Genomic DNA, 14,161 nt, shown 5'->3' with positions numbered 1-14,161 from the left:
TTGTGCATTTGGGTTGGCCAATAAAAGGTATCACTGTTTGGTGGGTTTTTGTTTGTGTTTGTTCGATGGCCAACACAGCTATTTCCTGCATGTTGGCTTTTTGGCTATAGGTTGACCATAGAGTGGCGCTGGGGAGGACCTAGAGATTCCTAGAGAGAACCTATTGATGAAACCCGTGAATAATCAAAGCCGCAAAAGTCAAAGCCACAAATACGGAGGGAGGAGTGTACATCCAAAACCGCCGCTTGGATTGAGCTTCCCAAAATAGGAAGGAAGCGCTTGGTTGAAGAGGATGGCGACGGATCTTCCTTGTCTGCCCCTCAGACACAAGGCCTTCCTCTGTGAGGGAAGAGAGAGGAGAGGAAATTCAGGGGCCCTGGACCCAGTTGACCGTTGGGCGCGACCGCGGGCGCGCGCCTCTTCCATCTCTCGCGCGCCCAGAACGCTAGATAACGGCAGAAGGGGAGGGGGCGGGGGAGGAGGAGGAGCGCGCAGGCGCAGTAAGGCCCCGGGCGCCCAACATGGCTGCAGTGCTGTTGCTTGTTCTTGTGGAGGAGGGAGCGAGGGGAGGATGCTGAGCTCTCCTCGGGGGCGGCTGAGGCTTGGGGGCGAGGGCTGGCAGGGGCCCAGGAGGGCTCTCCGAAGCCATGGCTGCCAGGCTGGCGGACTATTTCATAGTGGTGGGCTATGACCCCGAGAAGACAGGTAGGTGTGGCTCCTGTTGCTCTGGCTGTTGGTTAAGGAGGACAGGCATGGAGGACAGGGGCCACGTCAAAGGCCCACGGAGGGGCTAGTGCTCGCTCCTGCTCAAAATGGAGGGCAGGTTGGCAATGGGCAGAAAGGGGAGGGCGTGTCCGGGAAAAGGAGGACACGGGGTCACCACACTGTCTGGGGAAGTGGGCATGGCTTCCTTTCCAGGGCTGGGCCAGAAAAAGGGAGGGGGAGGGCAGGGGACACAACAGGGGAAGGAGGTGGGCTTGTGTGTGTGTGTGGTGTATATATATATATATTGTGTGTGTGTTGTGTGTGTGTGTGAGAGAGGGGGGGAGCGGCGTTGTTGGTTTCCTCTCCTGAGGCTGAGGGGTTGGCAGGGAAGTGGCCTCTCCCTCTCCCTCCCTGTCCCTGTTGTGTCTCTGTGTGTCTGGGAGCGTGTCATTTTCCTCTCAGGAACTGGCCAGGAGCGACACATGCCTGACTGCAAGAGAAGACAAGGCACCGCAGCATGGAGCACAGCCGAGCCACAAAACAAGCAGCTTCATTTATATACCGCTTTGTGCCACCTAAGCAGTCTCTAAGCTGCTTACAACTGTAAGCTGATTGCCCACAACAAGCTGGGTACTCATTATAACCACCTGGGAAGGATGCAGGCCTGAGTCAACCCTGAGCCTCTGGCTAGTATTGAACTCACAACCTTGTGGTTTGTGAGTGAGTGGCTGCAATACAGGCATTTAATCCCTGCGCCACCAGATCCCCAAATAAATGTGTAAAACACTCATAGAAAAAATGTAATGAACTCGTGCTTCATAGTTGTGCTCAAAGTGGAGGACATTTTGGAACACCACCTGGCTGTGATGGAGGACATGTGTCCTGGAAAAGGAGGACCTCCAGTCACCCTGAAGCGATGCCCTTGGGCACCTGACATGCAGGGACTCTTGGGGGACAGACTCATTTGTGGGGAATGAGGACATGAGAGTGTCACTCCCTCTCTCATAATAATAATAATAATAATAATAATAATAATAATAATAATAATAATAATAATACATTTATTTATAGCCCGCCTCTCCCAGAAGGATCGAGGTGGGTTACAACCATAAAATACATGAGTAACAAATATAAAACATAGATAAATAAAAATGACATGATCCCCTTACTCCCCCATGATAAGACCACTGTGTATGGATGGTTGGCTCCACAGCTCTTTCCCAGCATGGCTTGGGAGGTAAATGGAGACAGCATCCAAAGGCTGCTTCCTCCTCCTCTCCCAGCATCCTGAGCTGCTCTCTGACACAAGAAAGCGCAGGGAGACTTCCTAGGCAAATTTCACAAGGAGGGAGACTAGTGACAACGTTTGTGTGTTTGCATGTGTGAATGAAAGTGTGTTTTATCTGTAGTTATCTTGGTATCCAGGTATAGAGATCTGTGTGGCTTGCAGTGTTTCTATCCATTGATAATTTCAGTTGCTGGCTTTTGTTGTCTCCAAAGATACAGCTGTGTTAGTCTGTAGAATCGGTACATAGAGAGAACTTGTAGTACCTTTGAGACTCACTGAAAGAAAGAAGTTGGCGGCATGAGCTTTCGTAGACTTCAGTCTACTTCGTCAGATGCATTTGTCTCTGTGTGTGGTTGTTGTTATAATTTGCATAAGGGAAAACAGCCTCAACTTTTGAGTCCCAAACAATAGGCCCCATTCATCAAGAAGCCTATAAATGGTTGACTTAAAAATTAATTCCCAGCAAGAGTTTGAGTCTTGAAGAATAACGGAGAGAGTTTGTGTGGGTCTGTACTAAACAATACTTAACAACACATTTCTTTCCAGCAATTCAGCATAACAAGGGATTTTGCTTCTTTCCAGCAATTCAAAATAACGAGGGATTTTGCTTGTTTAATGCTATCTTGGATTGAGCGTATATATTAAAGGAGAAGAAAGCCAGTATTCTGTGGGAAATTTTTACAGTTTCCTGCATCCTATATAAATGTCATTTTCCTATGTTATCTCTGCAGGTGTAGCAAAACTCCATACTCCTGGTACCAACTATTACAATCTTTCCTTTACTGTGGAGGAAGTGAAGTGTTGTGTTGTAAACCCTTCAGGGACATTTCTACCCAGCAGTGTATTGAATATATCTAGAAAAATAGAACATAATACTCTTATGCTTGTTCATAAACAGATATGGTTGTTGACAAGGGAAATAGATGAGGAAGCTTTTTGGAGCTGCTTTCTTGTATTTTTTTTAAAAAAACCTAACAGCTTCCAATAACAAATACACAACATATGGTTGCCATATTGATAGCAGTAATGTATGAAGTAGTATAAAGTATTGCTGCATTAAAGTTTTGGCAGAGTTCCTGAAATTCAGTTATTGTATTAAAAAATTAAAGCTAAGAGACATTCTTCCTGCAGGCTTATACAGACTGAGTTCCCCCTGATCCAGAATTCTGAAGTCTGAAATACTCCAAAATCCAAAATTGTTCACATGGGTAGCTGAGATAGTGACACCTTTGATGTCTGATGGTTCAGTGACCACAAATTTTGTTTCACGCACAAAATTATTTAAAAATATTATATATAAAATTACCTTCAAGCTATGTAGATAATGTGTATACAAAACATAAAAGAATTTAATGTTTGTTTGTTTTGTTTTATTTTATTTCTATGCCACCTCTCTCCCAAAAAGGGATCCAAGGTGGCTCACGGATAAAATCATTTAAAAGCTTTACGATAAAAACTTAAACAATTAAAATCATCTAGCTAAAAACAGTATAAAATTACACAAAACATGCAAAGGTTAGTTAAACTTGGGTCCCATCTCCAAGATATCTCCTTATTTATATACAAATATTCCAAAATAAAATGAAAAATCCAAAATCCAAATCACTTCTTACCCCAAGCCTTTTTGATAAGGGAGACTGAACCTGTACGCCAGTATAACAAGAACTGCAAGAAATATATTAAATTCTTTAATTTCTATAGAAATTATACATTCTATAGAAATTATAGAAATTTTATAATTACTCAGACCTACCATCAGAGTAAATATGTTCAAATTAGCCCTATCTCAGTGTGCATCTTTTAACTAAAGAACAGATAGTACTGTACATATATTCATTGTATTACAGCAAACTCAGGGCCTAAAACACTTGAAAAATGCATTCACCTTCACATTTATGTATGGTATAAGGCTGTTTCAGAAAGTTAAATCCTTATAGAACTATTGCTGTGTAAACATTAGTTCTGGTATATTTCCATAAGTCAGGGGGTTGGACTGGATGGCCCTAGTGGTCTCTTCCAACTCTATGATTTATGATTCTATATATGAAAGCAACAATGCTTTTAAATAATATAAATTAAAAACAAGTTTTCAGATTCCAGATTGCTGAAAAAGATGAGGCATACTGATTCCTCCTACGAATAGGTATGACCAAAACAAATTATTTTGTCTTGTTGCTTTATGGTTTAAATAGGTAGATGCTTCATACATTTGAAACAAATGCATTTTCAGATACAGCTGGCCTTCAGTATTTGGTGCTTTGAATTTTGCTGATTTGATTATTCACGGAATTGATTAATATGTTCTTTCTAGCAATCTCTAGGTCCTGCAGCACAACTCTGCCAGAAACTGGTCAAAGAATCACCCTGGAGGACCTAGAGATTCCAGAGAAAACACTTCTCTAGGCATTTGTGGGTCCTCCAGCTTGATTCTGTGGTCAGTGTCAGCTGGATCACCTAGCAATTCCCAGAGAGGTGTTCTTTCAGGTAAAAAGTAGTGCATCAGGTAAAAAAAAATAGTTTTTTTAGTTGTGTTTTTCCCACCTTTATTAGGATTAAAAAGTAAAAATTAAATCAGATATTTTCTTTACTGGCTTTTTTCCCCTTTTAGAATCCAGTAATTCAAACTATTTGAGAGAGAACATTCTGTGGAAGAATAGATACGCACTGTCTGTTCTGAATTCCTTTATCCCACGTACAGTCCCATAATGCATGGAGAACTGGCCTTTCTTTCTTTGTCAGATTCCAAGACTGTGGCACTTACTATACACAGGCTTACAGAATATACCACTGTGGGATACTATATATTTGTTCCACATCCATGCTTGAATATTACGCAGCATCTATAAACTTAACATCATTTAACACTTCCACCTGAAATACTTACACTGTGATAATAGTGCAGTATCACATATTTATTATTGTGCTGGCATAGTTAGTATGAAGAGCTATCTTAGACATTTTAAAACTGGCATGCCAAGAGTCTTTCCTGAGCTGTAAATAATTTTAGGTGACATTGCTCTAGCTTTTGAACAGAGATGCTAAAATGTTATTTTCTAATTAAACCAAGGTCCAAAACACAATGCAGAAATAATGCAGTTTGAGACAGCTTTAACTGCCCTGGCTCAATCCTAGGGACTTCTGGGAATTGTAGTTTATTGTGACACCAGTGCTCTCTGACAGAGAAGGTTAAATGTCTCACAAAACTACAGTTCCCAGAATTCCCTAGCACTGAGCCAGGGCAGTTAAAGCCGTCTCAAACTGCATTATTTTTGCAGTGTGTTTTGGACCTAGGATACTGATATCCAGCATGGTATTAAAATATAAGCACAGTCCTTCTGGATGAGATGAAAGGTGCTTCTACTTCATTATCCTGTTCCCACCACATACTTTTGAGAAGTTCACAGGCAGGACATGAGGGAGAAACTATCTCCTGTTGTCTAGCCCCAACAACTGTTTATAAACAAGACTGCTTTAATCTCAGAGATAGGCTATAACTCTTAGCCCACCGCTCTGTCCTCTTTATATTTTTTTTAATTGTGTTTTTAATAGATATTTTAGTTGGTTTAGTTGGTTTTAGTTTAGTTATACCAGGGATTGAACTTGAAACCTTTCGCTTGCAGTTCTAACACTGATCTAGATCCCTTCCCTCTACTTATGGTTTCATATCAACATTGGATTTTGTCACGAGTGGCAACTGCAGTCCAGTGTTTGAGGCAGAGAAATCTTTCCCAGACTACCTTTTGTGGCTTTTTAAGCAAAAATACCAGGACCAAATTTTGATGTGTGTGGAATGCAAATATTTTATTAAAGTCTTGTTCTCTGTGGCGTGACTCTTGCTTAGAAAGTATAAAGATGTTAGAATTTCATCATTAAGCACACTTGAAAAGAGTTTTTAAAGAATATTTTAGAATATTTGATAGAGAGCTATGCAAAATACATCTGCAGTCTTTCTGTATTGTGCCATGTTCTCATATAGTTTCCCTCTTCAAAATGCATAAATTTTTGAAACAGTATATACATTTGACTCATATATAGTCATTAAGTTGACTTTCATATGTGATACATATTAATGTGAGTATACAGTACCTCAGTATGACACATATCTTTGCTACCTTAATGGAATGAAGAATCGCTGTAAAATTTTGGAAACTGTAGTTGAATAAATTTAATGTTATTGGAAAATTGGCACAATGAATACAACAAAATCTAATTATACTATGACATTTTTCTCTTGCACAGCTTTTGAAGCATTTGACAACAAGTATTCCCATGTAAAATTGTTTGTCTGCTGGAATGTGAATAAGACTTGAGGGAAGTGCACAGATGTTTGTAGAGATTAAACAAAAATGTAAGAAAAATACCCCATCCCTTATTTGTTTCTGAGAACAATCATCTTTATGATTGTATGTGGGTCTCCTAGTAAAAATGGTTGGTTAGACAATTGAATAGAGGCACAAAACATGGTAAAACATACTGTCTTACACAGTTATGTGTATACTAAAACTGGGAAATTTAAAAAGGGATAGCCATGTTACTGTGTTTCAATATAAATAGAGTGGGAGTTTGTGGCTTCTTTAAAATTTATGGATTCATTTTGGCATGGGTCTTTGTGAATTATACTCTACCTCTGGATTAAATTAAAATAATTTAGGAAATAGATTGTTAGAAATAGTAAATAAGACTTTAACTACTTTTGTGAGTAAACTAATGGAGGATGTAATCTGAATTTTTTTTCATCATTTTGTCCCAATAGTTAATTATATCAGCTACCCTTTTTAAATGACATATTTTATTGTTTTATTTTTGTTTTATCATTATTGTATTATTTTTATCAGTTGATGCAGTATCTCATTTTTATACTACACTCATCCCTCCGTATTTGTGGCTTTGATATTTGTGGATTTGGTTATTCACGGATTTGATTAATATGTTCTCTCTAGGAATATCTAGGTCCTCCAGTGCAACTCTATGATCAGCTTTAAAAGTTGCACTGAAAGACCTAGAGATTCCCAGAGAGGTGTCCTCTCAGGTAAAATCATGGTGTTTTTGTTATTTACAGTGTTTCCTTATTCATGGGGGTCTTGTGCCCCTAACCCTAGCGAATATGGAGGGGCGTGTAATCTAGTTTTTAAAATGAAAAGCAATATTAAAATGTTTGTAAATAATGTGCTTCTCTTTGCAGTGGCAAAGTACAGAAGGGTTTTCTGTTGGCTTTTACAGTGATAAAGACATTTAGTGTTAGGTAAGATAATTTCAGTTTTAGATTAGTACCTAGAAAGCAGTGGGCAAGTTCCACAGGAGGAAATAGAATACAATGTGGCACTACTGTAGCAAATCTAGTGAGAAGAAACATAAGTGTATTAATAATGTCACTTGACTTCCAGGGACGTAGCCAGGATTTTGAGAAGGGGGGGGGGTCGAGACTAAGTGCCACCATTTTGAAGGGCTGAAAGCTCCCCCCCCACACACACACAGAAAGAGGGTCGAGCCTTTACCTCAGGAAGGGGGAAGAGGAGAAGAAGGGGAGGGGGCTGCTCCACTTTCGTGCCCTTGCCAAAGGCTCCTCAGGTTCATTCAGGGGAAAGGAGAGGCAAGAGAGCTGTCTTTTGCAGGAAGGAACAATAAAACAACCCAGGGCAGGGAAGTTTGTCCTTGGAGTGAAGGGAAGAGGAGGAAAAAGAGAGAAGAGGACTTGCTTTCTGGCATCCGCCTCTCAGGGCTCCCGCTGCCCTGGTGCCTTCCCCAAACCCCAAATGCGCGGGGAGCTCTGGCTGAAGCAGGAGCAGCAACCAGGGCATGGTCCCTTTTGGGGGGGGGGGGTCCTGCCTTGTCCTCTGCTCTCTGGAGGGCAACCTGCATGTGGAGGGAGGCAGGGAAGGGAGAGGGAGAGGGAGGGAGAGTACGCCAAATAGAGCAAAAGAGGGAGAGAGAGAAACCACAGCCACACCTAGACTTCAATCTACTTCCTCAGATGCATTTAGATGCAATAATAATAATAATATGTAGAGAGATCTTGCAGCACCTTTGGGACTCACTGAAAGAAAGAAATTGACGGCATGAGCTTTTGAAGACAGTCTACTTCTTCAGATGCATTTAGATGCAACAACAACAACATGTAGAGAGATCTTGTAGCCCCTTTGAGACTAACTGAAAGAAACACATTGGCAGCATGAGTTTTCCTAGATGTCAGGTTTCCTAGCATTTTCCTCAGATGCATTTAGATCCAATAATAATAATAATAATAATAATAATAATAAGTAGAGAGATCTTGCAGCACTTTTGAGACTCACCGAAAGAAAGAAATTGGAGCATGAGCTTTCCTAGACTTCAGTCTACTTCCTCAAGTGCATTTGTGGCTTGCAAAAGATCACCCAGTGGCTTTGTATGGTCCAGTTGGGAATCAAACCCTGGACTCCAGAGTCATGGTACTCCAGTGATCAAACCACTATGGAGCAGGAGGATTAAATAGGGCAGCTGTGGGCCATTTGTGGCCCTGGGTCATTGTTTTGTGGTCCTCCCATCCATCCTCCCCAATTCCAAAATTATTATTATTATTATTATTATTATTATTTTGTTATAAAAAGAGGAGAAGGATTTCCTGGAAGCCTCTGTGGTTGCTAGCACACCATACACTGTTTAACATTTATACATAGATACAGATATAGATATAGATATCTGTTTTTCCAGTCTGGAAGTGGACTTCCTCCCAGTCACGGGTTGCTTTTCCCATCCAGATTTTGGTAGCCCACATATTTATTTATTTATTTATTTTTATCCTGCCTTTCTGCCAAAATGGGACCCAAGGCGGTTAACAACACATAGAAAACACATTAAAACAACAATGAAAATCATAAAAAATATATTTAAAAATTACAAATATAAAATATAAAATACAAATATAAAATTCCAGAGGTTAAAATCAGCCAAACCCATGCATCAAGAGGGTGGTGAAATGAGGAGGGGGTCTTTGGCTAAGAGAGAGGTGAGAAGGAGTGAAAGACACTCTGTGCATGCTCAGGCACTCACTGCTTCTAAGACTGAGCATTGAAACAATAATTCTGAGGTTCAGAGGCTCGGCGGCCTTCCCTTCAACATAAGCAAGGCCCCTTCCAGAAAGAAAATGGAGAGGGGTGGGGAGTGGATTTAACTCATGGATAGAGGTCCCACTGGGCGACCATGGGCAGGTCACACTCTCTCAGCCCCAGAGAAACACCCTCTGGAAAAATTTGCCATGAAAACCCCATGATAGGTTTGCCTTAGGGTTGCCATGAGTCAGAACCAACTTGCAAGTAGCATCAACAAAAGAGCTCCAAGGCTGCATCCACACTGCAGAAATAGTGCAGTTTGATAACACTTTAACTGCCCTGGCTCCATGCTATGGGATCCTGGGATTTGTAGTTTTGGGAGCTATTTAGCCATCTCTGCCAGCCACAAGAAACTGAAGTGCAATTCCCTGATCTCCTCATCATTTCATCATTTATTTCATTTCTGTGCCATCTTTTCCTCCAGAAAAGGACCCAAAGCAGTTCGGTTTTTATGGTTGAGACCACTTTAACTTCCATTATAGCTCTGTGCTATGGAATCTTGGGATTTGTAGTTTTGAGGAGCTGTTTAGCCATCTCTGTCAGGTGCCACAACAAACTTCAAATCCCAGCATTCCACAGCATGGAGCCAAGGGCAGTTAAAGTGGCATCAAACTGCATTATTTCTTTAGTGCAGATGCAAACGGAGTCCTTCCTCTCAAGCTGTTCACATCAGATAAATTCAGGTTGATAAAGCAAAGTGCAGCTGCTCAAGCAGTAAGCGGCAGCCACTCCGTTCATGCTCAGAGACACTGTGTTCATATTCTGAGACACTCAGAGGAGGGCAAAAAAGGAGCTACTTGAGGATGAGCTTATGAAACATGAATGGGTTTAATGGTTGGACTCAAGTAGCTTCAATATATACCATTATACATATATAAACATACCAAACTCTGAAAAACTCCAAAATACATCTAGTCCTCAGCATTTTGGATAAGGGAGATTCAACCTGTAGTTGATTATTGTTATTAGAAGTCACCTTTTCTTTCTTTGATATTTCCTTTTAGAGCCTTCCTTCTCCCTTCCTTCCTATTTCTTCCTTTCTTCTTTCCTTATTATTATTATTATTATTATTATTATTATTATTATTATTAACCTTTATTTATGAAGCGCTGTAAATTTACACAGCGCTGTACATGCAATCTTTTTAGTTAGACGGTTCCCTGCCCTCAGGCTTACAATTTAAAAAGACATGACACAGAAGGAGAAGGGAGTGGTGACGGGAAAGGGTAAGAGGTCCAGCAGTTCCTCTCAACCTCCGAGGCCTGGACCAAGGCAGATGGACTGAAGGGAGGGTTTGGCTTCAAAATGGAAGGTTAATGATTATCCAGGGAAAATACATACTCACAAGTAGGATAATACATATACAATACATAGCAATACAGGAAATGGATCGATAAACAGTCAACAACAGAACATCAGATAGTAAGCGACAATTATGCGATGCCTGGGAAGGCTTCTTTGAATAGGATGGTTTTCAACTCCGTTTTGAAGCTAGGTAAAGAAGTGATGGCTCTTGCTTGTGGAGGAAGAAGGTTCCAGGAGTGAGGGGCAGCAAGTGAAAAGGGGTGAATCTGGGCTGGGGCAGAGGAAATCCTGGGCTGGGACAGGAACCCTTGACAACCAGAACGGAGGGCCCCGGTGGGAAGGTGAGGAGAAAGAAGGTCTGATAAGTAAGGAGGGGCCAGTCCATGGAGGGCTTTGAATGTCGACAGCAGGAGCTTATACTGAATGCGGAAAGGGAGAGGGAGCCAGTGAAGGGATGCCAACACAGGAGAGATGTGGTCAGAGCGGTGGGTGGAAGTGATAATGCGTGCAGCTGAATGCTGGACAGAGATTAAAGGACGGAGGTGAGAAAAAGGAAGCCCAGTCAGGAGGACATTACAGTAATCAAGTCGGGAGATGACTAGGGCATGGATCAGGATCTGGCAGTAGAGGCGGAGAGATATGGTCGGATTTTGGCAATATTGTACAAAAAGAATCTACAAGCCTTGGCTGTGGTCTGGATCTGAGGGATACACGACAGAGAAGAGTCAAAGATAAAGCCAAGACTGTGGGCTTGCTGGACTGGTTGAATGGAAATGTTGTCCACAGAGACAGAAAAAGAGTGTTGAAGGTTGGGCTTAGGAGGAAAGACAAGAAGCTCCGTCTTGGACATGTTGAGCTTCAAATGCCGATGGCGCATCCACTGTGAGACAGCTGTAAGGCAAGATGAGACTTGCTGTTCAAGCCTTGGAGAAAGGTCAGGGGCAGAAAGATACAGCTGGGTGTCATCGGCATAGAGATGGTAGGAAAAACCAAAAGAGCTGATGAGTTTTCCTAAGGACAGTGTGTAGAGAGAAAACAGAAGGGGACCCAGAACAGAGCCCTGGGGAACTCCAACAGATAAGGGAACAGGAGAAGAAGTCTGACCCCCTGCAACTACTGCAAAAGATCTGCCAGACAAGTAAGATCTAAACCAGTCGAGAAGAGAGTCTGAGAACCCAAGGTCAGAGAGTATGTCAATTAGGAGACACTGATCAACAGTGTCAAAGGCTGCAGACAAATCGAGAAGAATGAGAACAGAGTAAAGGCCATTAGCCTTGGCCTGTAAAAGGTCATTCGAGATCTTTGTGAGAGCTGTCTCTGTGGAATGCCTTGGGCGGAAACCAGGCTGAAAGGGATCAAGGATGGAGTTGGTTTCAAGAAACTTAAGACAGCGCGAATAAACAACCCGTTCCAAAACCTTAGAAAGAAAGGGGAGAAGAGAAATCGGACGATAGCTAGACAAAGAGGAGGAGTCAAGAGAAGGTTTTCTTTCTTTCCTTTCTCTTCCTTCCTTTAGTTCTCCCTCCCTCTCCTCGTTTTTCCTTCCTTTTTTCTGTATGTCTTCCTTCCCTCTTCTTCTTCTTCCTCCTCCTCCTCTCCCGAACGGAGACCTTTTTCTGGCAAAAGCACAGAGGAGGAGGGAGAGGGAAAGAGGGGCAAAGATGATGCCGGGAGGGAGATCAGCCCTCTCCCCTCCCTCTCTCTCTCTCCTGAGTCCGCTCCGAGGAAGGAGGAAGCAGGAGGAAGGAGCTTGAACAGGCACTGCCCCCGCTTCAAGGTTACGTCCCTCTCTCCCTCCCTCTCTCTCTCCCTCCCTCCCTTTCTCTCTCTCTCTCTCTCTCTCTGAGCCTCCCTGCTCCCTGAGGCATTTTTTCCCCTTTCCCTCTCCATCCAAGTCCGTGCTTTTGATGGAGGGGAGGAGGAGGGGGAGGAAGGAGCTTGAACATCCCCATTCTTGATGGGGGGGGGTCCAGACCCCCCCCCCCCCCCCCCCCAGCTACGTCCCTGTGACTTCCTAGTCAAGGTTTTATGTTATTTTGACCTGATTCTTTCCAAATAGTATTCTTTTCATAGTGAATGCTTTTGAATTAGAGCTGAGGCCAAATTCAGTTTGAGAGCCAATTTATTATAATAAATGTTTTCAGTAAATGTACTGCATAAATGATAGCAGCATCCAGCTGTTAAGGTTTTTTTTACAGTTGTCACAAGACTGAAGTTGTCTAGGAGGGAAAAAATTCTTCCTTTGCCTTAATGCCACGCAGCACCAGCAGACTGTAACAGTGTGCCAATACTCCATTTCTTGGTGCTTTGTCTGGAAGAGTAATACTGTATTAAAAGATTTCCTATACAGATGAGATATTTTACAGTGTTTAGAAACCACTGAATTTAGTGGAAGGTCAACATCGATGCTTCCTAATTTTCATCATAAATAATCAGCATGGATCTGTTCTGTCTGTTCTGTCTTCAGAACATATGATACTTTTAATGTTCACTAATGTTAAGAATACTTAGTGGTAACAGAACCTTCTAGAACTTCTAAGATTTTCAGAGGAAGGCTTACTCTTGGTCGCTTGACCATCACAGGCTCTCTTGGTGAGGACATGAGAGAGAGTCTTCACAGTGGCTGCTCCCAACCTTTGAGATTCCCTTCCATGGGAGGCTAGGCTGGCCCGTGCCTGTTCGCCTTTTGTCGGCAAGCTAAGACGTTTTTATTTAAACAGGAATTCAACATATAATCATGCCACAGTAGTTTTCATGGACTATTTGTGTTTTAGTTAAGCCTTTTAACTTTTGTATCTTTTAATGTAATTTTATAATGTTTTAGATGATCTTGACAATTTTAAATTTTATTGTAATTTTTAAAATGTTTTCATCTGTGAGCTGCCTTGGGTTCCTTCTGGGAGAAAGGTGGCATACAAATATAATAAATACATAAATAAATAAATAAATAAATAAATAACAGAGGCAAGCCAAATATGTTCTTGTTAAAAGGAAATATTTCACATAGCCATTTCAGTAATGCCCAGAAGGGGTACATATTTTTGTCAGTGAATTGTCTGGAAAGTTGCTTAATTTGTCCCACGATGTAAGGACAGTGCAGCTGTTCAATATAAGGCAAATAATGGACTTTTATATTATTAAGGCTATTTTGAGCCAATATTGGAATGAAGAAACAATTGGGCTTTCTAATACCATACTTGAATGAAACATTCAGTTTGAAACTTGTGCCTAATAGTGGCAGCTTGATTTAGAGTAGTGACCATAAGGCAGCTCGGCCACACAATTTTTATGACATCAGCTGGGTCAGTCATAAAGATTCTATAGAAAATGATGGTAATGTAAGATTTTAACTCTTCTAACATAGGATATGCAATACCATTAGAACAGAAAAGGTCAAATTCTGAAGTTTTGCTATGCTTCACAAAGTACTTCCTTTCAGATTGCACATAAGATAATTGATGTGAAGCTCACAGCAGGTTGACATTGTTGTAGGAATGTATGATTTACAGGCTTGTAGTTAAGATCAAAATAGGTTATATACTGTACTTTCACGTTTTGTTAGATGCTGTTGAAAATAAATCACCTCTGCTTTTAGCTATGTCCTGGGCTGTTGAACATAGTACAGTCAGCCCTTCTTATACACAAGTTTTTTATATACGGATTCAATCATCCATGGTTTGAAAATGTTCAAAAAAGTATAAATTTCAAATATCAAACCGTGATTTTCCATTTTTTATGAGGGACACCATTTTGCTATGTCATATTTAATGGGACTTGA

General features: G+C 41.4%; 1 protein-coding gene across 7 annotated transcripts in view; it reads left to right on the top strand.

Annotated features, from left to right (window-relative positions):
- Positions 1 to 514: 514 nt before the first annotated feature.
- Positions 515 to 14,161, top strand: part of SBF2 (SET binding factor 2) — a 364,188-nt gene continuing 350,541 nt past the window's right edge. For all 7 annotated transcript variants that reach the window (XM_042461173.1, XM_042461134.1, XM_042461050.1 and 4 more), the window contains exon 1: positions 515 to 705. In XM_042461173.1, the coding sequence (XP_042317107.1) occupies positions 688 to 705 (18 nt within the window). In that variant the 5' untranslated portion in view covers positions 515 to 687. The remainder of the gene's footprint in view (positions 706 to 14,161) is intronic.

This window comes from Sceloporus undulatus, chromosome 1, assembly GCF_019175285.1.
Source record: "Sceloporus undulatus isolate JIND9_A2432 ecotype Alabama chromosome 1, SceUnd_v1.1, whole genome shotgun sequence".
Classification (NCBI taxonomy): Eukaryota; Metazoa; Chordata; class Lepidosauria; order Squamata; family Phrynosomatidae; genus Sceloporus; species Sceloporus undulatus.
Note: the sequence above shows the minus strand (reverse complement) of the source record. Positions and strands in the feature narration are given on the sequence as shown.